At 36.2% G+C, this 22,504-nt stretch overlaps 1 protein-coding gene across 2 annotated transcripts in view; it reads left to right on the top strand.

Moving 5' to 3' along the window:
• Positions 1 to 22,504, top strand: part of WDR70 (WD repeat domain 70) — a 275,928-nt gene that overhangs the window by 153,617 nt on the left and 99,807 nt on the right. For both annotated transcript variants that reach the window (XM_004017038.5, XM_027980102.3), the window contains one exon: positions 12,905 to 13,079. In XM_004017038.5, the coding sequence (XP_004017087.1) occupies positions 12,905 to 13,079 (175 nt within the window). The remainder of the gene's footprint in view (positions 1 to 12,904; positions 13,080 to 22,504) is intronic.

Genomic DNA, 22,504 nt, shown 5'->3' with positions numbered 1-22,504 from the left:
CCTCCCATCTCCCTCTCTATTCCACCCCTCTAGGTTGATACAGAGCCCCTGTTTGAGTTTCCTGAGACATATTCTATATCTGTAGTTTCTGATGGTACACAAACTTCTGAGCAGCTGAACATTTGATATTTGATATTTATATGGTTTTAATTTAACATCAATGGGAAGCTCTTGAGTACTACTTCACCTACAGTGATCTGGCAGTGCACTTGAACTAGATAGAAGTCTGCGTAATTCAGGGTCCTTTGCTTCTTAACCTACATATTAGACCCTGATCTCTCTTGTTTGATTTAATGAAAGATTTTAAAAGTGCTTTGTAAAGAGCTTCTGAGTTCTTATTTGATGTATAATAACATGGCCTAATTTTTGGCTAATAAGTATTTTGGTACATATATATATTAATTTATTGTTTATTGAAGGATAATTGCTTTACAGTTTGGCATGTATTTTAAATTGAGAATCTCTTCCAATTTCATTTGATTGACTTCCTCATCTGAGATTTATGAAAGTGGTTCTCAGAAATGTTTGATTGTTGTTGGTGGTTCTAGGAATTTAATGAGACGTTAAGCACCTGAAACTGGAAGAGGATGGGGCCATTAAATGATTTTTAGTGTCTTTGAGAGTTGGGTAACCACCACAACATTCCAATCTATATTTCCCTCACCCTTAAAAGAATCCATGCCTAGTCATTCACCATTCATACCTCTAGCTCTGTGTTTGCTCGTGCTCAGTCGTTTGGCTCTCTGCGACCCCATGGACTGTAGCCCACCAAGCTCCGCTGTCCATGGGATTCTCCAGGCAAGAAAACTGGTGTGGGTTGTTACTTCCTTCTCTAGGGGATCTTCCCAGTCCAGGGATCAAACCTGCATCTCTTGTGTCTCCTGCATTGGCAGACAGATTCTTTACTACTAGTGCCACTTGGGAAGCCCAGTTATTGTTAATGGAAACCTCAAGAAAGTCATGTACTATAGTACATATCACTCCTTTTAATTTTTTTTTAATTGCCAAAAAAGTAATTTTCCATTGTATGACAGTTTTACATTTTATCCATTCATTACTTGATGGACATTAGGGTCATTTTGGTGCTGTTAAAAATAATGCTTCTGTGAAGATTTGTGTGAAAGTTTTTGGATAGGATATGTTTTCAGTTCTCTTGGGTGGATACCCAGGAGTGGAATTGCCGAGTTAGGTGGTAAATCTGTTTACTATTTTACAATATGGCAAACTGTTTTTCAAACTGACTCTACCCACTTTACATTCCTACCAGTAAATATGAAGGTTCCAGTTTCTTTGCTTCATCACCAACACTTATTATTATGTGTCTTTTAATTATCGAATATAAAGTGGTATCTTGTGATTTTGATTTGCATTGTCCTAATAACAAATGATGTCAGGCTTCTTTTTGTGTGCTTATTGGGCATTTGTATATATTCTTTAGTGAAATATGTATTCACATCTTTTACCCATTTAAAAAAACGATCACTCATCTTTTTTTTTTTTTGGTAGGCTATACGTTTTATCAGTTACAATGAATTGTCATCTAAACATACATGAGAGTCATTCATTTTTTTTTATTGTATTGTAAAAATTCATTAAGTATTCTCAACACCAGTCTCTTATCAGATATATGATCTACAGATAATTTCTCCAAGTTTATGTCTTGTCTTACGTTTTGTTCATAGTAGCTTTTGAAGCTTGTAAATTTTTAATTTTGATGATGTTAATTTATCTTTTTATTTCCTTTTATCATTCATGCTTTTAGTGTATCTAAGAAACCATACCCTAATCTACAGTCATGTTTTTTATAGTTTTACATTTATGTCTGTGATCCATTTTGAGTTAGTTTTTGTATGATGTGACATGAAGATCCTCGGTTTTCTCTTTTGCATATGGGTATTTAGCTATTTCAGCATCAGTTTTTGAAAAGACCATTCTTTTTCCATGAAATTATTTAGGCATATTTGTTGAAAATCAATTGGTCATAAATATAAGGGTGTAAGTGGTTATTTATTACTGTATTTATTCCTTATTCTAAGTCTAGATTTCATAAGGCCTAATTTTAATAATTATAAGCTTAGAACATTAACACAAATACATTTCTTCTAAATGCAGTTGTATTTTTATTGCAATTACTTTGTGTGTATAATGTGACTTATGTGTAGTTTATAAAGATTATCATGGGTTTATATAGAAGTTAAAACATTTTCCCCATTTCTGTGGGATAATACCTTAAAAAAAAGAAGGTTTTTCTTGTTGGATTTGTTTTGCCAAGAGAGCCCGCAAGTTTCAGACTCTTACATCACTCAAGTAGTTGCTTGTGTAGTCTTTTGAGAAAAATTAAACCAAGATATCTTAAGTGATTTCCATGCAGAATTAATGCTTCCCTTGATTTCTGCCAAATGCTGCGATGCATTTATGCAGCAGATGCCAGAAAATTTAGAACTTGTATTTGGAAAGAGTTCAAAATTTTAAGATAGAAAGCATTTGTGCCTGGGGCAGTGTAATGACCCCACCTGTGTCTTTTTCTTGTCTTCTGGGTGTTTTCATTTTGTGTCCAGAAAGGCCCATGCAGATCCTTCTTCTATTTTTAAATCTATTTTTATGAAGCACAGTTTTAATTTTACAAGACCAGATCTCACTCCAAGTTTCAAAATATGTGTTCATCAGCATAAAATGTTTTGACAGATACCTAATGGCCTAGCACTTTAGCATCCATTTTTTCAGGCATAGATTCAGAGAATCAGAGCCATAAAACCACACTGTAATTAGTCACCATCAGATGCTATGTAAATTTATTTTTCATATATCTATATGCTAGGTTAGCTGCTTTTTTGTGCTGTTATTTTGATGACTAGCTCAAACTGTTAATAAACCACTGAAATAAATGGAACATACTTAGTTGTTAGGTTTATTAGCTTTAAGGCTTTATTTATGGTCTAAGAGGAAGAGCAGAAACAAACCAGTATTTATTGAGTGCCTACTGTATTCCAAATACTGTCCCAGATAACGTTTACATCCCTAATCTCATTTAATCCTCACAACCCCTCATTGTTGGTATTATTATCCTAGTTTTAGAGATGAACTTTAAACAAGCCAGATAATGATAATGATACTTTATAGTATTTGTGTGGGGTCTTTCATATCCTAGTTCTAAATGATCATCCAACTTTTGGAGATGTTCAGTTATTAAAAAAAGAGAAACTATCATAATTTATCCCCAGTGTTGAAGAGTTTAGGGTAGAAAGAAAAGGCACATTAGATATTTCTCAACTTTTTGTACATATTAACTGTGGTAAACATACTGAACAGAGATAGGTAAACAATACAGAATACATTCATGTGGGGGTGAAGGTATTATAATGCTCAGATAAAAATGGTATTGGAATAATTAGATATCCATATGTTAAAAAAGAGCCTTGACTTCATCCCACATGTAAAAATAATTCAAATAGATCATAGACTAATTGTAAAACTTAAAACTGTAAAATTTCTAGGAGAAAACAGAATTTCTATGACCTTGGGTTAGGCAAAGATTTTTTAGATGTAATATTTAAAAATTGCTAAATAGAAGTTCATCAGAATTTAAAACACTTATATTTGAAAGAAAGACTTTTAAAATGAAAAAAGCAAGCTGCAGACTTGAAAAATATTTGCCAAACATATGCCTGATAAAGAACTTACATCCAGAATATCTAAAGAACTCTCAAAAAATAAAGTATTAGAAAATAAACAACTAAATAAGAGCCACTTCACTGAAGAAGAGACATGGAAGGTAAATAGTACATGGAAAGATCTTCAGTATCATTAGTCATTTAGGAAATGTAAATTAAAATCACAGTACCAATGCATACCTGTTAGAATGGCTTTAAAAAAAGCTGATACTACAATTGCTGTCAAGAATATGAAGTGATTGGAACTCTTATACATTGCTGATAGGAATGCAGAATGGAACAACCACTTCAAAAAGCAGTTTTGCAATTTCTTATAATGTTAAGCATACATTTCCCATATGACCGTCAATTTCATTTTTAAGTATTTAACCAAGAGAAGTAACAACTTATTTCTACCAAAACAAAAAAAAGCCAGAAATCCACAAAGCAATATTTGTAGTGCTTTATTTATAATCACCTCAAACTGGAAACAACCTGCTATCCTGCATTTGGCAAATGGATAAACAAAATGTGGTATATCCATATGAAAGTGAAGTCACTCAGTCGTGTCCGACTCTTTGCGACCCCATGGACTGTAGCCTACCAGGCTCCTCTGTCCATGGGATTTTCCAGGCAATAGTACTGGAATGGATTGCCATTTCCTTCTCAGGGGATCTTCCTGACCCAGGGATCAAACCCGGGAAGCCACCAGGGAAGTATAGTGGAATGTTATTCAGCAACAAAAAGGAATGGACTACTGATATATACGGCTTCCCTGATGGCTCAGTGGTAAAGTATCCGCCTGCCATTGCAGGAGACATGGGTTCGATACCTGGGTCAGGAAGATCCCTCGAAGAAGGAAATGGCAACCCACTCCACTATTCTTGCCGAGAGAATCCCTCAGACAGAGGAGTCTGGTTGGCTACAATCCATGGGATCACAAAAGAGTTGGATACAACTTAGTGACTAAACAAACAGCAACAGCAACAACAGCTGATATATACAACAACAACTTAGATACAACAACTTAGATTCTAAGTTAAAGAAGCGAGGCTCAAAAGGCTTCGTACAGTATGCGTGTGTGCTAAGTACATTCAGTTGTGTCCAGCTCTTTGAGACCCCATGCACTGTAGCCTGCCAGGCTCCTCTGTCCATGGGATTCTCTGGGCAAGAATACTGGACTGGGTTCCCATTTGCCGTCTTCCAGGGGATCTTCCTGACCGAAGGATCGAACCCGTGTCTCTTAAGTCTCCTGCATTGACAGGCAGGTTGTTTACCACTATAGTATTGGAAAAGCTTAACTATCGGGAAACAAAACCCGTTAATAGTTTCCAGTTGTTGAAGCTGGGGTTGTGAAGCATTTTCCATAAAGAGGCAACACAAGATGAGCTTTTGGAGTGGTGGAACTATTCATTTGTCAAAAGTCACAGTACTGCACATTTAAAAAGAAGAATTTCATTGTAAATATGTTAGGCCCCAGTAAACTTTACCTATCTTACAGCCTATCTATCTACCCATCAGAAGTCTAGACAGCCACTACAGTGTTGATGTGGTGTCTCTAATGTCATCAAGGACTAGGGCCTTCTGTTTGTTGCTTTAAGATGCTGCTTGAGTCCGGAATCATATCCTCTCTGGCAGAGGAAGGAGTAAACAAGAAGAGGTAAAGAAGGGTCTCTAACCTTCCTTTAGAGACTTTTTCAGACTTCTTTAATACCCTTCCATTTACACCATGTTGGTCAGAGTATAATTGCCATATTTCATCACATGTATCTGCAAGAGGCTGGAAATTGCAGACTTGAAGAAGAAAAGAGAATGGATGTTGGATTATATATCTAACAGAATCTGTCACACTGCTGATAGCTTCTAGCTGTTGCAGTGTTTTGTAACACTAAAGTTAAGTATCCTGGATCTTCCTCTGGGTTGCTTTATATCCTGAAGTTGCAGAGTGCCTTTCTGTTGTTCCTGTGTACTGTTCCCAAACTCTTCTTTGAGCTTGCATTTTGCTAATTGGTAGTTCCTAAAATTTAGTGGATGCAGTCTTATTTTAGGCACTGGGTTCAACAGCTCTGAAAACTAGCGTTTGGTAATGAATGCTAAATAGTTAATTAAGTTCCCAAGAAAATCTTAGGGAAAAGACATGCATAGGTTATTTTAAAAAAAAAACACCTTTATTTGGAATAAATCATAAATATTTGACAGCAAATGCTGGCTACTTGAAACCTATACATTTAAATGTCAATTACATTTCATTGTATATTGGTTATACCTCGATTAAAATTGATGCCTGAGATGCTTAGATAGGCAGTGAATTTCTTACATTAATTATTGAGGACCTGGTATATATTATATTCCTGTTGTGTTCAAGATATTTGATAGAACCTAGACATTTGTTTGGAGAAGGCAACGGCACCCCACTCCAGTACTCTTGCCTGGAAAATCCCATGGAAAGAGGAGCCTGGCAGGCTGCCGTCTATGGGGTCGCACAGAGTTGGACATGACTGAAGCGACTTAGCAGCAGCAGCAGCAATTTGTTTGGAGAAGGAAATGGCAACCCACTCCAGTATTCTTTCCTGGGAAATCCCATGGACAGAGGAAACTGGTGGGCTACACAGTCCATGGGGTCAGAAAGAATTGGGCAGGACTTAGCAAGTAAGCAACAAAGAAAGACATAAAAAGATTTAAAACAAACAAACAAAAAACAGAGCCTTTACTCTAAAGGAGCTCTTCTTGGAGAAGAAATAGATGTCAATATGTGTAGTTGCAACTTATGTGATTGGTGTTATAATGTGGGAATTAGAATTAGAAGGCAATGTGTGAATCTGGGTAGAATTAGTTTACATCTTTTTCAAAATTGGTGGGTATGTTCCAAGTTGTTTATATTTCCATGTAAGTTTTAGAGTCAGCTTACTCAGTTTCTAATTCTAAGGAGACTCTGCTGGAATTTTAATTGAGATCGTATTGAATTTAAAAATTAATTTGGGCACAAATGAAATCTGAACAGTGTTGACTCCATCAATATAGTGTATCTTCTCATTTGTGTTGATCTTGTTTCTTTCAGAAATGTTTTATGGTTTTTAGTGTACAGATACTACACATTCTTAACAGATTCCATATTTATTCTTGCTGTTATAAATATTATGTCATAATTTCAATATCCAGTTGTTTGTTGCTGCTGCTGCTGCTGCTAAGTCGCTTCAGTCATGTCCGACTCTGTGTGACCCTATGGACAGAAGCCCACCAGGCTCCCCCGTTGTTTGTTGCTAGTCAATAGAAATAAAATTGATTTATGATTATTTATCTTGTATCCTGTGACATTGTTAAACTCACTTATTAGTTCTTGTAGCATTTTTGTAGATTCTTCAGGTTAACTATATAGATGATCATGTGGTTTCTTAATAAAGACAGTTTTATTTCTTATTTCCAGTCTGTAAGCCTTTAATTTCTTTTATCTACCTTATTGCACTGGCAGGCAACTCTAGGACAAAAAATGGTGAGGGTTTGAGATCACTGCTTTGTTCACCAGCATGAGGAAAGCATTCAGCCTTTCCCCATTAAATATATTACCAATGAAAGTGAAAGTAAAAGTGTTAGTTGCACAGTCCTGTCTGTCTCTTTGCAACCCCATGGACTGGAGCCCACCAGGCTCCTCTGTCCATGGAATTCTCCAGGCAAGAATACTGGAGTGGGTAGCTATTCCCTTCTCTAGGGGATCTTCCTAACCCAGGGATCAAACCCGAGTCTCCTGCATTGCAGGCAGATTCTTTACCACCTGAGCTACCAGCGAAGCATATTACCTGTTAGTTTTTCATAAATGTCTTCTCTCAAGCTGAGCAAGTTCCATTTTATTTCTAGATTACTGAGAGGTTTTTTTCCTTTTGTTTTATCACTAGTGGATGTTGAATTTTTATGGCAAAACCACTACAATATTGTAAAGTAATTAGCCTCCAATTAAATAAATTTAAAAAAAACAATAAAAATAAATAAAAATAAAAAGGAAAAAAGAAGCTTATTTTACATCCATTGAGATGATCTGATATCTTTTCTTAGTCTTTTGATATGTGTATTATATGGTTTAATTTTCATTCTTTTCCATCTTCCTTTTCATTCCTGGGTTAAATAACAGTTAATCATGACATGGTATCAGTTTTGTACACTGCTATTTTGTTAAGTATTTTTGTGTCTTTGTTCACTGGGGATCTATAGAGTGAGTTGAGAAGTATTCCCTTTTCTGTTTTCTGGAAGAGTTTGGCTTCCTTCTTCCCTCCCTCCCTCCCTCCCTTCCTTCCTCTTTGGCTCAATATCAGATTTTTTTTTTTCAGTTTTGAGATATAATTGATATGAAACACTGTGTAAGTCTGAGGAGTACAGCGTGATGATTTGACTTACATGCATCATGAAATGATTACTACAGTAAGTTTAGTGAACATTCATCATCTCATGTAGATGCAAAATTAAAGAAATAGAAGATACTTTTTTTCCTTGTGACTCTCTTAACAACCACAGTTTAATTATATATATCATCTTGTACGCTACCTCCCTAGGACTTAGTTTATCTCATAACTGAAAGTTTGTACCTTTTGACTGCCTTCATCCACTTTCTCCACCTGCTCCTCCCCACTCTTTGCCACCTCTGGTAACTGTAAATCTGTTCTAGCTCTATTAGTTTGTTTATTTTTTAAGTATAATTTGCTACAACATTATGTTAGTTCCTGTTACACAATGTAGTGATTTAATATTTCTATATATTTCAAAATGATCATCAGGATAAGTCTGGTTAACATCTGTCACCATACAATGATATTGTCTAATTATTGACTGTATTACCTAGACTGCACGTTTCATACTCATGATTCATTTATTTTGCAACTGGAAGTATGTATCTTTGAAAATTTTTTTAGATTTTTTTAATTGAACTATAGTTGATCTACAGTGTTAATTTCTGCTGTACAGCAACATGCTTCAGTTTTACACATATATACATACTTACTCTTTTCCATTATAGTTTATCATAGGATGTTGAATATAGTTCCCCGTGCTATACAGTAGGACCTTGTTGTTTATCTGTTCTCTATATAATAGTTTGCATCTGCTCATCCATCACCCCCCCACTCCCAGAGCCTCTTGACAACCACAAATCTGTTGACTGTGTCTGTGAGTCTGTTTCTGTTTTGTAGGTAAGTTCATTTGTGTCATATTTTAGATTCCACATAAAATGATAGCATGTGGTATATTTATTTCTCTTTCTGACTTAGGAAGTTTGTATCTTAATCTTCCTCACCTATTTGTCTCCTACCCCCACTGCCTCCCCTCTGGCAAACACCCATTTCTTCTCTCTATTATGACTCTGTTTATGTTTTGTTGCGTTTGTTCATTTGTTTTGTTTTTTAAGTTCCACATGTAAGTGAAATCATACAGTGTTTATCTTTCTCTGTCTTAACTTATTTCACTTAGTATAATGTCCTCTAGGTCCATTCATGCTGTTGCAAATGGCAAGATTTCATTTTTTTTCATGGCTGAGTAATGTTCCTGTTGTGTGTGTGTGTGTGTGTGTGTGTGTGTGTGTGTGTGTGTGTGTGTGTGTAATGTTCCACTGTATGTATGTATGTATATGTGTGTATACACATATCCTCTTCATCCATTCATCTGTTGATGGGCACTTGGGTTGTTTCCATATCTTGTCAGTTGTAGATAATGCTGCAGTGGACATTGTTGTTGTTCAGTCACCCAGTTGTGTCCAATTCTTTGTGACCCATAGACTGAAGCACACGAGGCCTCCCTGTCCCTAACCATCTCCCGAAGTTTGCCCAAGTTCATGTCCATTGTATCGGTGATGCCATCTAGCCGTCTCATCCTCTGACACCCTCTTCTCTTTCTGCTCTCAATCTTTCCCAGCATCAGGGACTTCCCAGTGAGTTGGCTGTTTACATCAGATGAACAAAATACTGTAGCTTCAGCTTTAGCATCAGTCCTTCCAAGGAATATCAGGGTTGATTTCCCTTGAGATTGACTGGTTTGATCTCTTTGCTGTCCAAGGAACTTTCAGTAGTCTTCTCCAGCACGACAGTTGGAAGGCATCAGTTCTTTGGTGCTCTGCCTACTTTACAGTTCAGCTCTCACAACCATACGTGGCCAATGGGAACATAAGAGTGCATGTATCTTTTCAAGTTAGTGTTTTCTTTTTCTTCAGATAAATACCCAGGAGTGGAATTGATGGATTCTATGGTAGTTTTGTTTTTAATTTTTGTGTGAATCTACATACTGTTTTCCACAGTGGCTGCACCAGTTTATATTCCCACCAACACTGCAAAAGGATTCCTTTTGCTCTACATCCTTGCCAACACTTGTTATTATTATTTTTTAATGCTCACTTATTTTCGGCTGTGCTGGGTCTTCGTCTCATTGTTGTGTGTGCAGTGAGTGGGGGCTGTTCTCTAGTTGTGGTGTGCAGCTTCCTGTTGCAGTGGCTTTTCCTGTTATGGAACACAGGCTCTAGGGCTTGTGGGCTCTCCGTAGTTGCTACTCCCAGACTGTAGCTCACAGGCTCAGTGGTGTGGCACACAGGCTTAGTTGTCCTGTGTCATGTGGCATCTTCCTGGATCAGGGATTGAACCTGCGTCTCCTGCATTGGCAGACAGCTTCTTTACCACTGAGGCACCAGGGAAGCCCTTGTTGTCTTTTTGATAATAGCCATTCTGACAGGTGTGAGGTAATATCTTGTTGTGGTTTTGATTTGCATTTCCCTGATGTTAAACATCTCTTCATTTCTCTGTTGGACATCTATATATTTTCTTTGGAAAAATGTCTATTCATATCTTCTTGTATTTTTTAATCAGGTTGTTTGTTTTTTCAGGACTGAGTTGCATGACTTCTTTGTGTATTTTGAATATTAATCCCTTATCAGATACATCTTTGCAAAAACTTTTTCCTATTCAGTAGGTGGCCTTTTCTTTCTTAAGGTGTTAATTTCTTTCTTAAATGTTTGATAGAATTCAACAATGAAGTCATTCTTAGTGCAAAGATTTTCAGCTATGTACTTAGTTTTTTTAATCATATAGGAATATTCTAGATATTATTTCTTATTGAGTGAACTTTTCTGGTTTGTCTTTTAAGGAAATTTGTCCATTTGATCTAAATTATTGAATTTATTTATGTAAATTCATTCATAAAAATTTCCTATTATTCTTTGAATGTTGATAAGTTCTACAGTTATATCTTTTCTTTCATTCAAGATACTGGTGTTTGAGGTTGTCTCCAATTTCTGCTTTTTAATCATTCCACCTAGAAATTCTTTAATTTTATTGATCTTCTCAAATAACCAGCTTTTGATTTCTCTACTGACTTGTGGTTTTCTGTTTTATTCATTTGTATTCTCATTTCCTCCCTTCTGCTAGTTTTAGTTTTAATATTCTCTCCTTTTTCTAGTTTGAATTTTAGGTCATTGATTTGAGGCACGTCTTTTTTTCTTTTCCTCTGTGCTCAATCTTAGTCAAATACCATGAATTTTGATATGTTGTATTTTCATGTTTTTTGAAGTCAGAGTATTATCTAATATTCCTTATGAAATTTTGACTCATGGATTATTTAGAATTGTATTTATTAATTTCTGAATGTTTTGGAGGAGATATATTTCCAGATACAGTTCTGTATTGATCATTTATTTAGTTTCATTTTTTGGACAGTGTATATACTTTTATGATTTCTTTCATTTTAGTGTATTTAGATTTGTTTTAATGGCTCAGAATGTGGTCTATCTTAGTGAATGTTCAGTGTGTAAAAGAATACATGTCCAGTTGTTGGGTGAAGTGTTATATAAATGTTAATTAGCTCAACTTGTCTGGTAGAGTTTCTGAGGTCTTCTGTAGTCTTACTGATTTTTTTTTTTGAGGTGGGCAGAGGTCTACTTGTTCTGTTAGTCACAGAGAGGAGTGTTGAAGTGTACAGCTGTTAAGTATGAATTTGGTATTTCTTTTATTTCTATTAAGTTTGCTTTCACATTTTGAAGCTCTGTTATTAGGGAGATATGCATTTAGGATTCTTATATCTTCTTAATATTTCATATTCTTATATCTTCCTAATATTTTATTTCTTCTTGATCTTTTGACTCTTTCTCATAATGAAAATTTCCTCTTTGTCTCTAGTTTTATTCATTATTTTCAAGTCCACTTTGACATTAATATACTCATTCTAGCTTTCTTTTGATTATGTTATGGCACATCTTTTTTCCATCCTTTTACTGTTAAATGATTAATGCTGCTGCTGCTAAGTCGCTTCAGTCAAGTCTGACTGCATGACCCCATAGACAGCAGTCCACCAGGCTCCCCTGTCCCTGGGATTCTCCAGGCAGGAACACTGGAGTGGGTTGCCATGTCCTTGTCCAATGCATGAAAGTGAAAAGTGAAAGTGAAGTCGCTCAGTCGTGTCTGACTCTTTAGCAGCCCCATGGACTGCAGCCTACCAGGCTCCTCCATCCATGGGATTTTCCAGGCTAGAGTACTGGATTGGGTTGCCATTGCCTTCTCCAACATGGTTAATAAGGCTTTATATTTAAAGATTTTTGTGTGTTTTTTATATATAAACACACATTTTTGTATATTTTTATATATAAAAATATAGACTCTGCTGAATTTTGATTTTATCTAATCCAATCTGACAGTCTTTTCCTTTTAATTAGAGTTTTTATGCCATTTCCAATTAATGTGATGGAATTTCCAGTTATTGATGATGTTGGATTTAAACCTACCATGTTGTATTTGTTTTATATTTATATTTATCCCACTGTTCTTTTAAATTATCTTTTACTGTTTTGGCCATGGAAGTCCCACATCATTCTTTTTTACTGACAAGTTTTTTTCAGTGTATTTTCAGGTATGTGTTATATAACAGTATATGACCACATGTAATTTAGAAATTCACCTGTATATGTAGTGGGTATATAATGTTCAACAGTTCTGCTGATCAGAGTGTATAGTCAGTTGGTTGGAAACTACTGCTTTAGAGGGTCAGAACTAAGAACTCTGAAATTTGAAGTAGAATTTGCCACTTGCGATTTGATTTCATGACAGTACAATTTGGATGGTTGACTTTATTGCATTGGGAAACCTTATTTACATACTGTACATTTTATTTTTAAAAATGTAAAAAACATTAATTAGATTTATATGCTTAAAAGGTCAAGCAGTCTTTGTGAACTCTTTTGGATTTTAAAATCCTTTCTTTTTTATAAGTGAAAATCTTCCTTTTTTTCTTTTTTTAAGGACTGTGAGGACCTGGGAAGTTGAAAATCCAAAGAAGCAAAAAAGTGTGTTTAAACCGCGGACAATGCAGGGTAAAAAAGTAATTCCTACCACATGCACGTACAGTAGAGATGGAAACCTCATAGCAGCTGCTTGCCAGAATGGAAGCATACAGATCTGGGACCGAAATTTGACAGTAAGTCAAGGATATTTAAGTCCTCTTTTCTGAGAAGAAAGCCACCTTAGAAAGACAAACATCATGTTAAAATATTATGAAGGTCAATTTCCTGAGTTTAGCCCTAATTTAAACTTCAGTGTTAGTTGATAAAACACTGGGCCTCTGCAGTAAACAGCATTTTAGCAAACATTCCAACTCAGTATTTTCCAATGTGTATTAGATTTTGTTTTTGACATAAACTCAATCTTTTGGTATAAAATATAAAAAATATAGTATAGTTTATTTTATGACATTTCAATATACTTGAATTTGAAAGTGAAGAATTTGACAGTGATGTAAAATAAGACTAAGCAGAGAACTAGAAATACCCTTTAAAAGAGGTGAGTAAACCATGAAATAACCAGGGTGATCCATAAGTTGCTGAGCAGTTACTTGTGTAGTAATTTAAATAATAGTTTGACATTCCATGACATTCCATTTGAATAAGTTTCAGATTTTTTTTCAGCTTTATGTCATTAGTAGAATAAAATAAAATTTGGAATTTAAAGGGATCATAGAATTCTATAACCACAGAAAGAATGAATAAAACAATGAATAGTCTTTGGCTAATTCTGTGTATTACCAATAAGCTTTGAAAAGGGCTTTGTTGCATGTATAGATGGTAAAACAAGAATTTTTAAGTGGAGTTATTCTAGATTACCAATGTTAAAATGAAAATCTACACTAATGTTACAGTAAAAGTTGATTATTTTATTTTAATAAAAGATGCTGGTAGAATTATTAATTCAATAAATATTTATTATCTGTATTATATTCAGGCATTATTCTGAAGACTGGAACTACTGTAGATGATTCAAAATTCCTGCCTTCATAGAGTTTATATTCTTTTTATTTTTAACAATTATAAAAATAATATTCTTTCAAATAAAATTGCCCATCAAACACTTTCATTTTGAAAGGGACCCCAGGAAACAGTTGTCCTTTCAGGCAGATGGAGTTAAAGTCAGTTTTTTGGGAATAGGTAAAAAGTAATGATAGAGAAAAAAGAATCCATGTTAATAATGCTGGAAACATCTTTGGCATTTTCTGTTTGTCAGATCTTTTTATTTCTGTTTTCATCTCCACTATAAACCCCATAAAGCTTTATAACAGCTCAGAGATTTTAAAAATCCTTTGAATTGTAAACTGAGTTTTAACTAAGCAATAAATTTTTTAGTAACTGGCTTTCATCGTCTCTATTTAAAAGTTTTCTTGACTAGCTTTAATAGTGATGTGTTTAGTGTGTCTATGTATATATGCATACATCCACATATATGTGTGTATATACATATATACATGCTTTTCATGGGCTTCTCTGGTGGCTCAGACATTAAAGAATCTGCCTGCAGTGCGGAAGACCTGGGTTTGATCCTGGGGTTGGGAAGATCTCCTGGAAGAGGGCATGGCAACCCACTCCAGTATTCTTGCCTGGAGAATCTGCATGGACAGAGGAGCCTGGCGAGCTACAGTCCATGGGATCGCAAAGAGTCAGACACAACTGAGCGACTAAGCACAGTACATGCCTTTTTTTTTTTTCAGAAACCATAGTTTCTAAGTTGAATATAGTTTTTAAAGGTTAGCCTTGCATATCTCTTAAAATAATTAGTATATCTCATGTTTCCTATTTTGTAGAAAAGAAAACCTTTAAGCCATTGTTCTAATCAGAATCTTTGATTCTGTTTAGTTAAAATTTAATAATACATTGAATATAGAGCTTATTTTGCCACATCATATTCATTACATTTCTTCATATTCTTAAATTTGCACCTGTTTGTGTCACCTGAAGAAAAATCAAATTAAGAGGAAAAAAAACTTGTTAGGAAACCCAGTTCGTTTAAAAATAGATTTTAAAAATTCTTAACTATTACTTCAGCAATAATAAATCATGTAGAGGGAAACACTAAAGCTGAGGTAAGAAAAGCTAATAACAGTAATTTTTCCCACACAGTAGCCAAAGAATTATAAGGCAAATAATGCTTCATACATATGTTTTGTGATGAGTAAAGCTATCATAATTGCCGTATTTGATCATGGAATTCTCATTAGACCAACTTGAACTTCAGCAAATGAAATGAAATGTATCTCTTTTCTTGGAAGTAAAGCGTCTGTCAGTGATAAATTTCTGTGTTCCCAAGGCCTATCTTTATTCTAGAAATTTGCTGGCTGGTAGTATAGCCACTAGCTACATTTGACTATTTCAATTTAAAAATAATTAAAATAAGATGAAGTTAAAATTTCAGTTCCTCAGCCATACTAGCCACTTATTGGACAGCACAGATAGAGAACATTCTCATCATTGCAGAAAGTTCTGTTGGACATTGTTGCTCTAGAGGAGTGTTTATTTGCCCAGCATTGCTCTCAAGTCATTTGATGTTGAGTTGTTTTTAAATTGAGAGGAAGGCCACTTCAGAGGAGCCTCTCCTGGTCTGTACTGCCTCCCCAATTCCTCACTCTCCTTACCAGCTTGCATGTGAGCAGCAGCAAGGAGGCCAGTGTCTGGCTGGCAGGAAGTGAGGGAGGCGCAGAGTATGGGGAGATGGTGTTGGAGAGGTAACAGCATGCCGCCAGACTCAGGACCCCTGCATGTGCTGAACATCCAGCCGCCACATTCTTCTCTTAGGTGTTCACATGACTTTCACCCTTCACCTCTTTCAGCACTTTGCTCAAATGTTGTCTTTTCAGCAAGGCCTTCCCTGACTCCACACTATATACAATCGCAGCCTTCACCCCACCAGTGGCACTCTCTCTCCCTCTTATTTTCTTCCATGGTGCTGATCATCACCTGACGTACTATACTATATGTTTTACTAATTGATTGACATTGTCAGTTTATTTCTAAGACGTCATTAAAAATAGTAGCGTAAAGAACTATCTATGTTATATGAAAACACAGTAACTCAGAGATACGAGAGGGAGAATGGGAGCTATTGAGGTCCACAAATACATAATTTTTGTTGTATCTTTAATGATGTAGAAACACATAATCTGTATTAATATACATGGATTTTAAAACGATGTTTCATGTCTCTCTCAAGTATAATTTCTGGCGTTTAAAATATTCCAGCTTGGATAGTCCTATGAATACCCAGTGATGACTTCCATTCACATAAAAAAACCTACTGAACTCGGGACATATTTTGCTGGAAGCAGTGGTAGTGCTCTGTAGTATCTATCAAGAATTGACACTATGCCAAATTCTTTACCAAAAGAACATGGTGTGCTTCCTTGTATTGCAGTCATTATTTGTAGACTAAGATTGTAGTAGGAAAATGAGGACCCATTATATTCATGGAGTTTTGCCTTCCCTAGAACAGGTGACGGGAGGGAATAATATTTGAAGTTTGATTTGGCAATAGAGTACTACCAGAAACTTGACCCACTCTCCATCTGACTACCTCCTACTGCTCCTTTGGCCTGCAACCCCTGTCCGGATTCTGGGGCTGTCCCTTTTAGAAACATGACCACACACTACAACCCCTTACCAGGAAAGCCTCAAGCCTGTGAGACACTGCAGAGACGTTTCTCCAGCTTGGTGCTTGGTCAGTGCCCACACTGTCTCAGTCATGCTAGAGAAAGTTGGTTTGGTTCAGAGAAAGCTGGGGCAAGGACTAGTGATCACACCGGGAGATAAGCTTCCGAGCAAATAAGCCCCTGGTGAATAAGAGAACAGGTGTGAAGGAGAAAGAATACGAAAAATAAAGTCACCAGTAGTGGCTTGAGTCCAGTGTTCCACAAATCTCTAAATGTCTCCAGTCACCTTCAGGGCTTCCCAGGTGGCTCAGTGGACAAAGACTATGCTGGCAGTGCAGGAGACGTGGGTTCGTTCCCTGGGTCAGGAAGATCCCCTGGAGGGGTCATGGCAACACACTCCAGTATTCTTGCTGGGAAAATCCCTTGGACAGAGGAGCTGGCAAGCTGCGGTCTCGGTCATAAAGAGTTGGACACGACTGAAGTGACTGAGCGTGCAAACGTGCAGTCACCTTCCGGTGCCCAAGTTACGATTAGGCTGATTTTTGGCCTTCTACACCTTCCCTCTATTAATATGTTATGTATACATACACAAACAGAGTAAAACATTTTGTTTTTATAATAGAGAATTTACAGTTTCCTTTCTTTTTATTTGGTAAAGATTCTGCCTGCAATGTGGAAGACCTAGGTTCAATCACTGGGTTGGGAAGATCCCCTGGAGAAGGGGATGGCTACCTACTCCAGTATTCTGGCCTGGAGAATTCCATGGACTACAGTCCATGGGGTCTCAAAGAGTTGGACATGATTGCGTGACTTTCACTTTCACTTTTAAAATTTGAGAGTATAACATGGACAACCTTGTAATAATAAATACGGTTCTAATTGGATTTTTCAAAATTTTGTTATTAAAGGGAAGCATAATTTTACAAAAATGAAATATATACTTTTCAAAAAATTGTTATTACTATTATGATTAGTTGTATCTCTACTCTCATTAGCCTATTTCTACCCATTAGGCTTGTCAATTGGGCTTCCCTGGCTTATAAATTACCTGCAGTGAATCCTTCTGTAGTTTTCTCCATAGCTCTATTTCTGTTGGTTTGTCTAGCTAGATGTGGCTCTGTAAAAAATATAAAGTCATGTTAAAAATTCAAATATAGATTTTTGTCTTTTCATTAGGCCTAATAGTTGGAGTTTAGAAAATATATATGGATAACTAAAAGTCTGTGTAGTTCTATAGCATATTTTGTAAATGACACCTGAGACATACAATTACTCTGCACATTACCTGGGACTTTCTATCCATCAGTCCTGAGTTTCCTAAGCTCTCTACACCCTCATTTTCCTTATTCATGAAATGAAGGCATGATCCCCATCTTGTCCAGTTATTTTGAGGATTGTATTAAGTATATACTTAAAGCATCCAGAACAGGGCTTACACATAGCAGATTTTAATAACTGTTTGTCTTATTCTTTCTTTTTTAGCTCCTAGGGGATTTGCAGTTTTTGTAGAATGGTGTAGTTAGATCTCAGGGTGCAATTTAACAGTGTCTGGAAAGTGTCATGAATTTGAGCACAGCAGATGCTTTGGTGGTGAAAAGTATGGTTTAGGAAGATAAGAATATAGATCCCTGCTAGAAGCAGTCATTCAATGTATGGAAATAAAATCACCATCAATAAACAAAAACTTTATGTATCCATTGATTAGTGTGCTTTGGTAGTTATGAATTATAATTATTGTTAAAATAAACATTTAAGAGAAAGCATATGACTTACAACTTATTTCATAGTGTTTTTAACATGCATATTTTTCAAAGCTCACTTTTCAAAAAATGTGTCATTGATTCAAAACACAAACCATCAATACTGTGTGAAATTACTTGCAAGCCCTAAAGTTAAGCTGTAATTTGTCAGTTATTTTAATGGAAGCTTTAAAGTTTTATTAATAATTCTCTTATAAAATGTCACATATTTGGGTGAGCAGTATTAATAAAAATGAGAATATGCTAGTTTTGAAAAAGTTAGGTTAAAATTTTTGTTTTAAATGGAGATGATTCTTATCCTTATTTTTTGAAGGCAGGAGAATAATTGAATTTAAGACTTCTAGTTAAATACGGTAAGTTAAACAGATTCATTCAGTTCTGTTTCTTCCTAAAACCCCACTAAAATGACAGAAAAGACATTTTTAAAGCATAAACACATACAATCAAAGAGAATTAGAGAGGAGATGACAGCCAAAAAGAGAAGTCAGGACACTTTTGGAAACTAGAAACCAGATGTGTGAATGGTCACTGACTTGGCCAACTGGAGAAAGCTGAAACCTTAGCTGGGCTGGGAAAAGCCTATAAAAGATGAACTGGCTTCTCCTGCAGTTCTCTTCCTACCCTAGACTGAAGAGTTACTTTTAGGGTGCTCTGTCAGAGAGACTTCATACTCCAAGCAAAGCTGAGATAAGGTGAAAATCTTCATAGAGGGCTGTGTTTCATCTCCTCCTCTGTTGTTATTGCTGTTATTATTCTAGCATTTACTGAATACTTACTTTGAGTTAGGTAATATTTTAAGTACTTTACATGTCTTACTTTATTTAATCCTTACAACAATCCTTACAAAAGTACCGTTACTATCATTATTTTACAGATGAGGAAACCAATACAAAAAGAAAGCTGTGCTGCCTAGCCAAAATTGCAGCTTGTAAGTGGCAGAACTAGGATTCAGTGCTAGGCAGTCTGGAGCAAGTGCTTGTACCAAAGGTCAGAAACTGTGGCCCATGTGCCACATCTATTTTTGTATGACCTGCAAGCTAAGAAAGATTTTTTTTTTTCCATTTTTAAATGATTGTGTTGTTTTTTGGTGGTCATTGTAACAAATTTACCAAAAACTTAGTGGCTTAAAACAGCACAGGATTCTTATACTTATATCAGTCAGAAGTCTCATTGGTGAGTCAGTTCTAATGAGGTAGGTGAACCTTGAGCCTATTATACAGAATGAAGTAAGTCAGAAAGAGAAAGACAAATACTGTATATTGACATATATATATAGAATGGAGAAAGATGGTCCTGATGATCCTATTTTCAGGGCAGCAAGGAGACGCAGACATGAAGGACAGACTTTTGGACACAGTGGAGGAAGGAGAGGTGGGATGATTTGAGAGAATAGCATTGAAACATTATACATTACCATATGTAAAATAGATAACCAGTGGGCATTTGGTATATGACTCAGGAAACCAAAAGCTGATGCTCTGTGTGTGACAACCTAGAGGGATGGAAGGTGGGAGGAAGGTTTAAGAGGGAGGGGATATATGTATACCTATGGCAGATTCATGTTGATATATGGCAGAAACCATCACAATATTGTAAAGTAATTATCCTCCAATTAAACATAAAGTGAAATTTTTTTAAAAGTTATATTAAAAAAAGTTTCATTGAACTCAAAATCAGGGTGTTGGCAGGACTGTGTTCTCTTTCTGCTGCTTCAGGGGAGAATCCATTTCCTTGCCCTTTCCAGCTTCTAGAAGCTACGCATATTCTGTAGCTCATGGCTGCCTTCTTCCATCTTCAAGGTCAACAATAGTGAGTTTGAGTCTTTTTCACATCACAAAACAAAAACTCTTGTGCTTACATTATATCTACTTGGATAATTGCCATATTTTAAGATCAGTTGATTATCAACATTAATTCAGTTTGAAATCTTAATTCCCCTTTACCTGGTATGATAACATATTCACAGGTTCCAGGGATCAGGGGGTAGAAATCTTTGCGGGGGACATTGCTCTGCCTGCCGTGTGGTTTATAAGAAAAACAAAATAAAAATATTTCATGACACATGAAAATTATGTGAAATTCAAACTTCAGCGTCCATGAATAAAGCTTAATTAGACCATCCTTGCTCATTCATTTTTATATTATCTATGGCTGCTTTTATGCTATAATAGCAGATTTGAGTAGTTATAGCAGACTACATGCCCTTCAAAGCCTAAACTATTTACTGTCTGGCCCTTTATTGAAGAAGATTTTGACTCCTACAGTGTTTCTAGTCAGGTTTTTAGGATCTTACTCATATTTTAATGAATAGACAAGGATCACCAGATATTTTAAGTAATCCACTAACAAGAAATGCAGACACTAAAGCACTCTCAGAGGGGAGAGAGACAAGGTAGGAAACGGAAGAATAATTCAATAAAAGTTCCTATAGTTAATATTCTCAGAGAGAAGAGAGAATATTACAGCCATGAAACTTAAAGGATAATATTGCAAAACCATGAAACTTAAAGGATAATATTGCAAAAAGCCTTTGTACACTTAGAGTTCAAAGAAAAACTCTTCGAAAACAGATAGGGTAAGGCCATGGTAGTATTGAAGTCAAGTGAAGTGAAGTGGCTCAGTCGTGTCTGAGGCTCCTCCATCCATGGGATTTTCCAGGCAAGAATACTGGAGTGGGTTGCCATTTCCTTCTGCAGGTAGTATTGAGAGATATAGTCAAAGAAATCTAGAAGACAGTGTAAAACAGTGAGAAAGAAAAGATAGATTTAAGGGTCAGTTCAAGGCTCAGTATTTGACCAGAAAGTTTTAGAAAGAGAAAATACAGAGGAGAGAGGATGGATGCAATTAGGTAAGAAATGATTATTACTGGCCTTCTCCTACTCTGCCCCCTGTGCCCTCCGCCACAGTTTCAGAACTGAAAGTAATTTTTTTTTTTCGGGGTAGGAATTGTTCATCAGGTGCTCAGCACAGTGAATGAAAACTTGCACCAAACCAGGCATCATGAAATTTCAGGACACCAGGTTTATAGAGAAGATCCGAAAAATTCACAGAGATAGAAATAGGAAACATGTAAGAGAAGAATATTGGGGCTGGATTATTTAGGATGTTGATAAGACAATTGGTCAACATGTATGAGATCCTGGCCTCTTAGCTCAGTAGGGAAGGAAATGAAGAGCTCAAGAGGCCGATACATGGAGGGAAGATTGAGAGGTCACATCATTCATTCCACAAAAGTTATCCACTCCTCCTCTGGCCCAACTACTAGTCTAGCTTCTGGGGGTACCACAGTGAACAAAACAGCCATTCCATCCAGTTTGCTTTCAAAGGCCCTGAAGAAGCTGGAAAATTGGTATTTTGAAGATTTATCAGAAAACATTGTACACTCTCTTTTTAAAGATTAAAAAAAAAAAAGACTATCTAAGCACCAAATTCAGCTGTCTTTTTTACTGTCTTTATTGTCCTTATTGACAGTATCACCCTTTGAAACAAACTTTTCTCCTGCTAACTTCCCTCTTGCCCAGGTAACAAGGCAACCTTGACATGTGTGACAGTCACCACCTTCTGGTTCTTATTATCCTCTGCCTCCTTCATGGGCTGTTTCCTACCATCTCCATATTAGAGTAAAAGGACATCATCTTTCCTAGTCTCCTGTCGGGCAGATGAACTGTTTTACGTTCAGTTGTCATTACTTGCTGTGACTCCAGTCTGTGTCTCTTAGTTCCCTCCTATACATTCTTCTGCACTCTGAAGGCACCTTCACTTGGCTGTGAGACAATCCCACCAAGAATTAAGCTCTAAATACCCTGAACACTACTCCTTTTCTCCTTTAGAAGTCACCCTTCCTTTTGACTTTGCTATTTTTCTTAATTTGGTTTTCCATTTAGAACTTCAAAATATTCTCCATCTCCTATATAGTCTATGTTTTAGTGTACCTCGCATCTGCCCCCTCAATTTCTTCTCCTTTGCCTTCACTCTACTTCAGACTTTCATCACCTCTCACCTGCATTGCGGGATATCCTTTCCCTTCTCTATCCATCCTCTCTGGTTTGCTTGAAAGTGATGTCGCTCAGTCATTTCCGACTCTTTGCGACCCCATAGACTGTAGCCCGCCAGGCTCCTCTGTCCATGGGATTCTCCAGGCAAGAATACTGGAGTGGGTTGACATTTCCTTCT

Source organism: Ovis aries, chromosome 16 (genome assembly GCF_016772045.2).
Source record: "Ovis aries strain OAR_USU_Benz2616 breed Rambouillet chromosome 16, ARS-UI_Ramb_v3.0, whole genome shotgun sequence".
Taxonomy (NCBI): Eukaryota; Metazoa; Chordata; class Mammalia; order Artiodactyla; family Bovidae; genus Ovis; species Ovis aries.
Note: the sequence above shows the minus strand (reverse complement) of the source record. Positions and strands in the feature narration are given on the sequence as shown.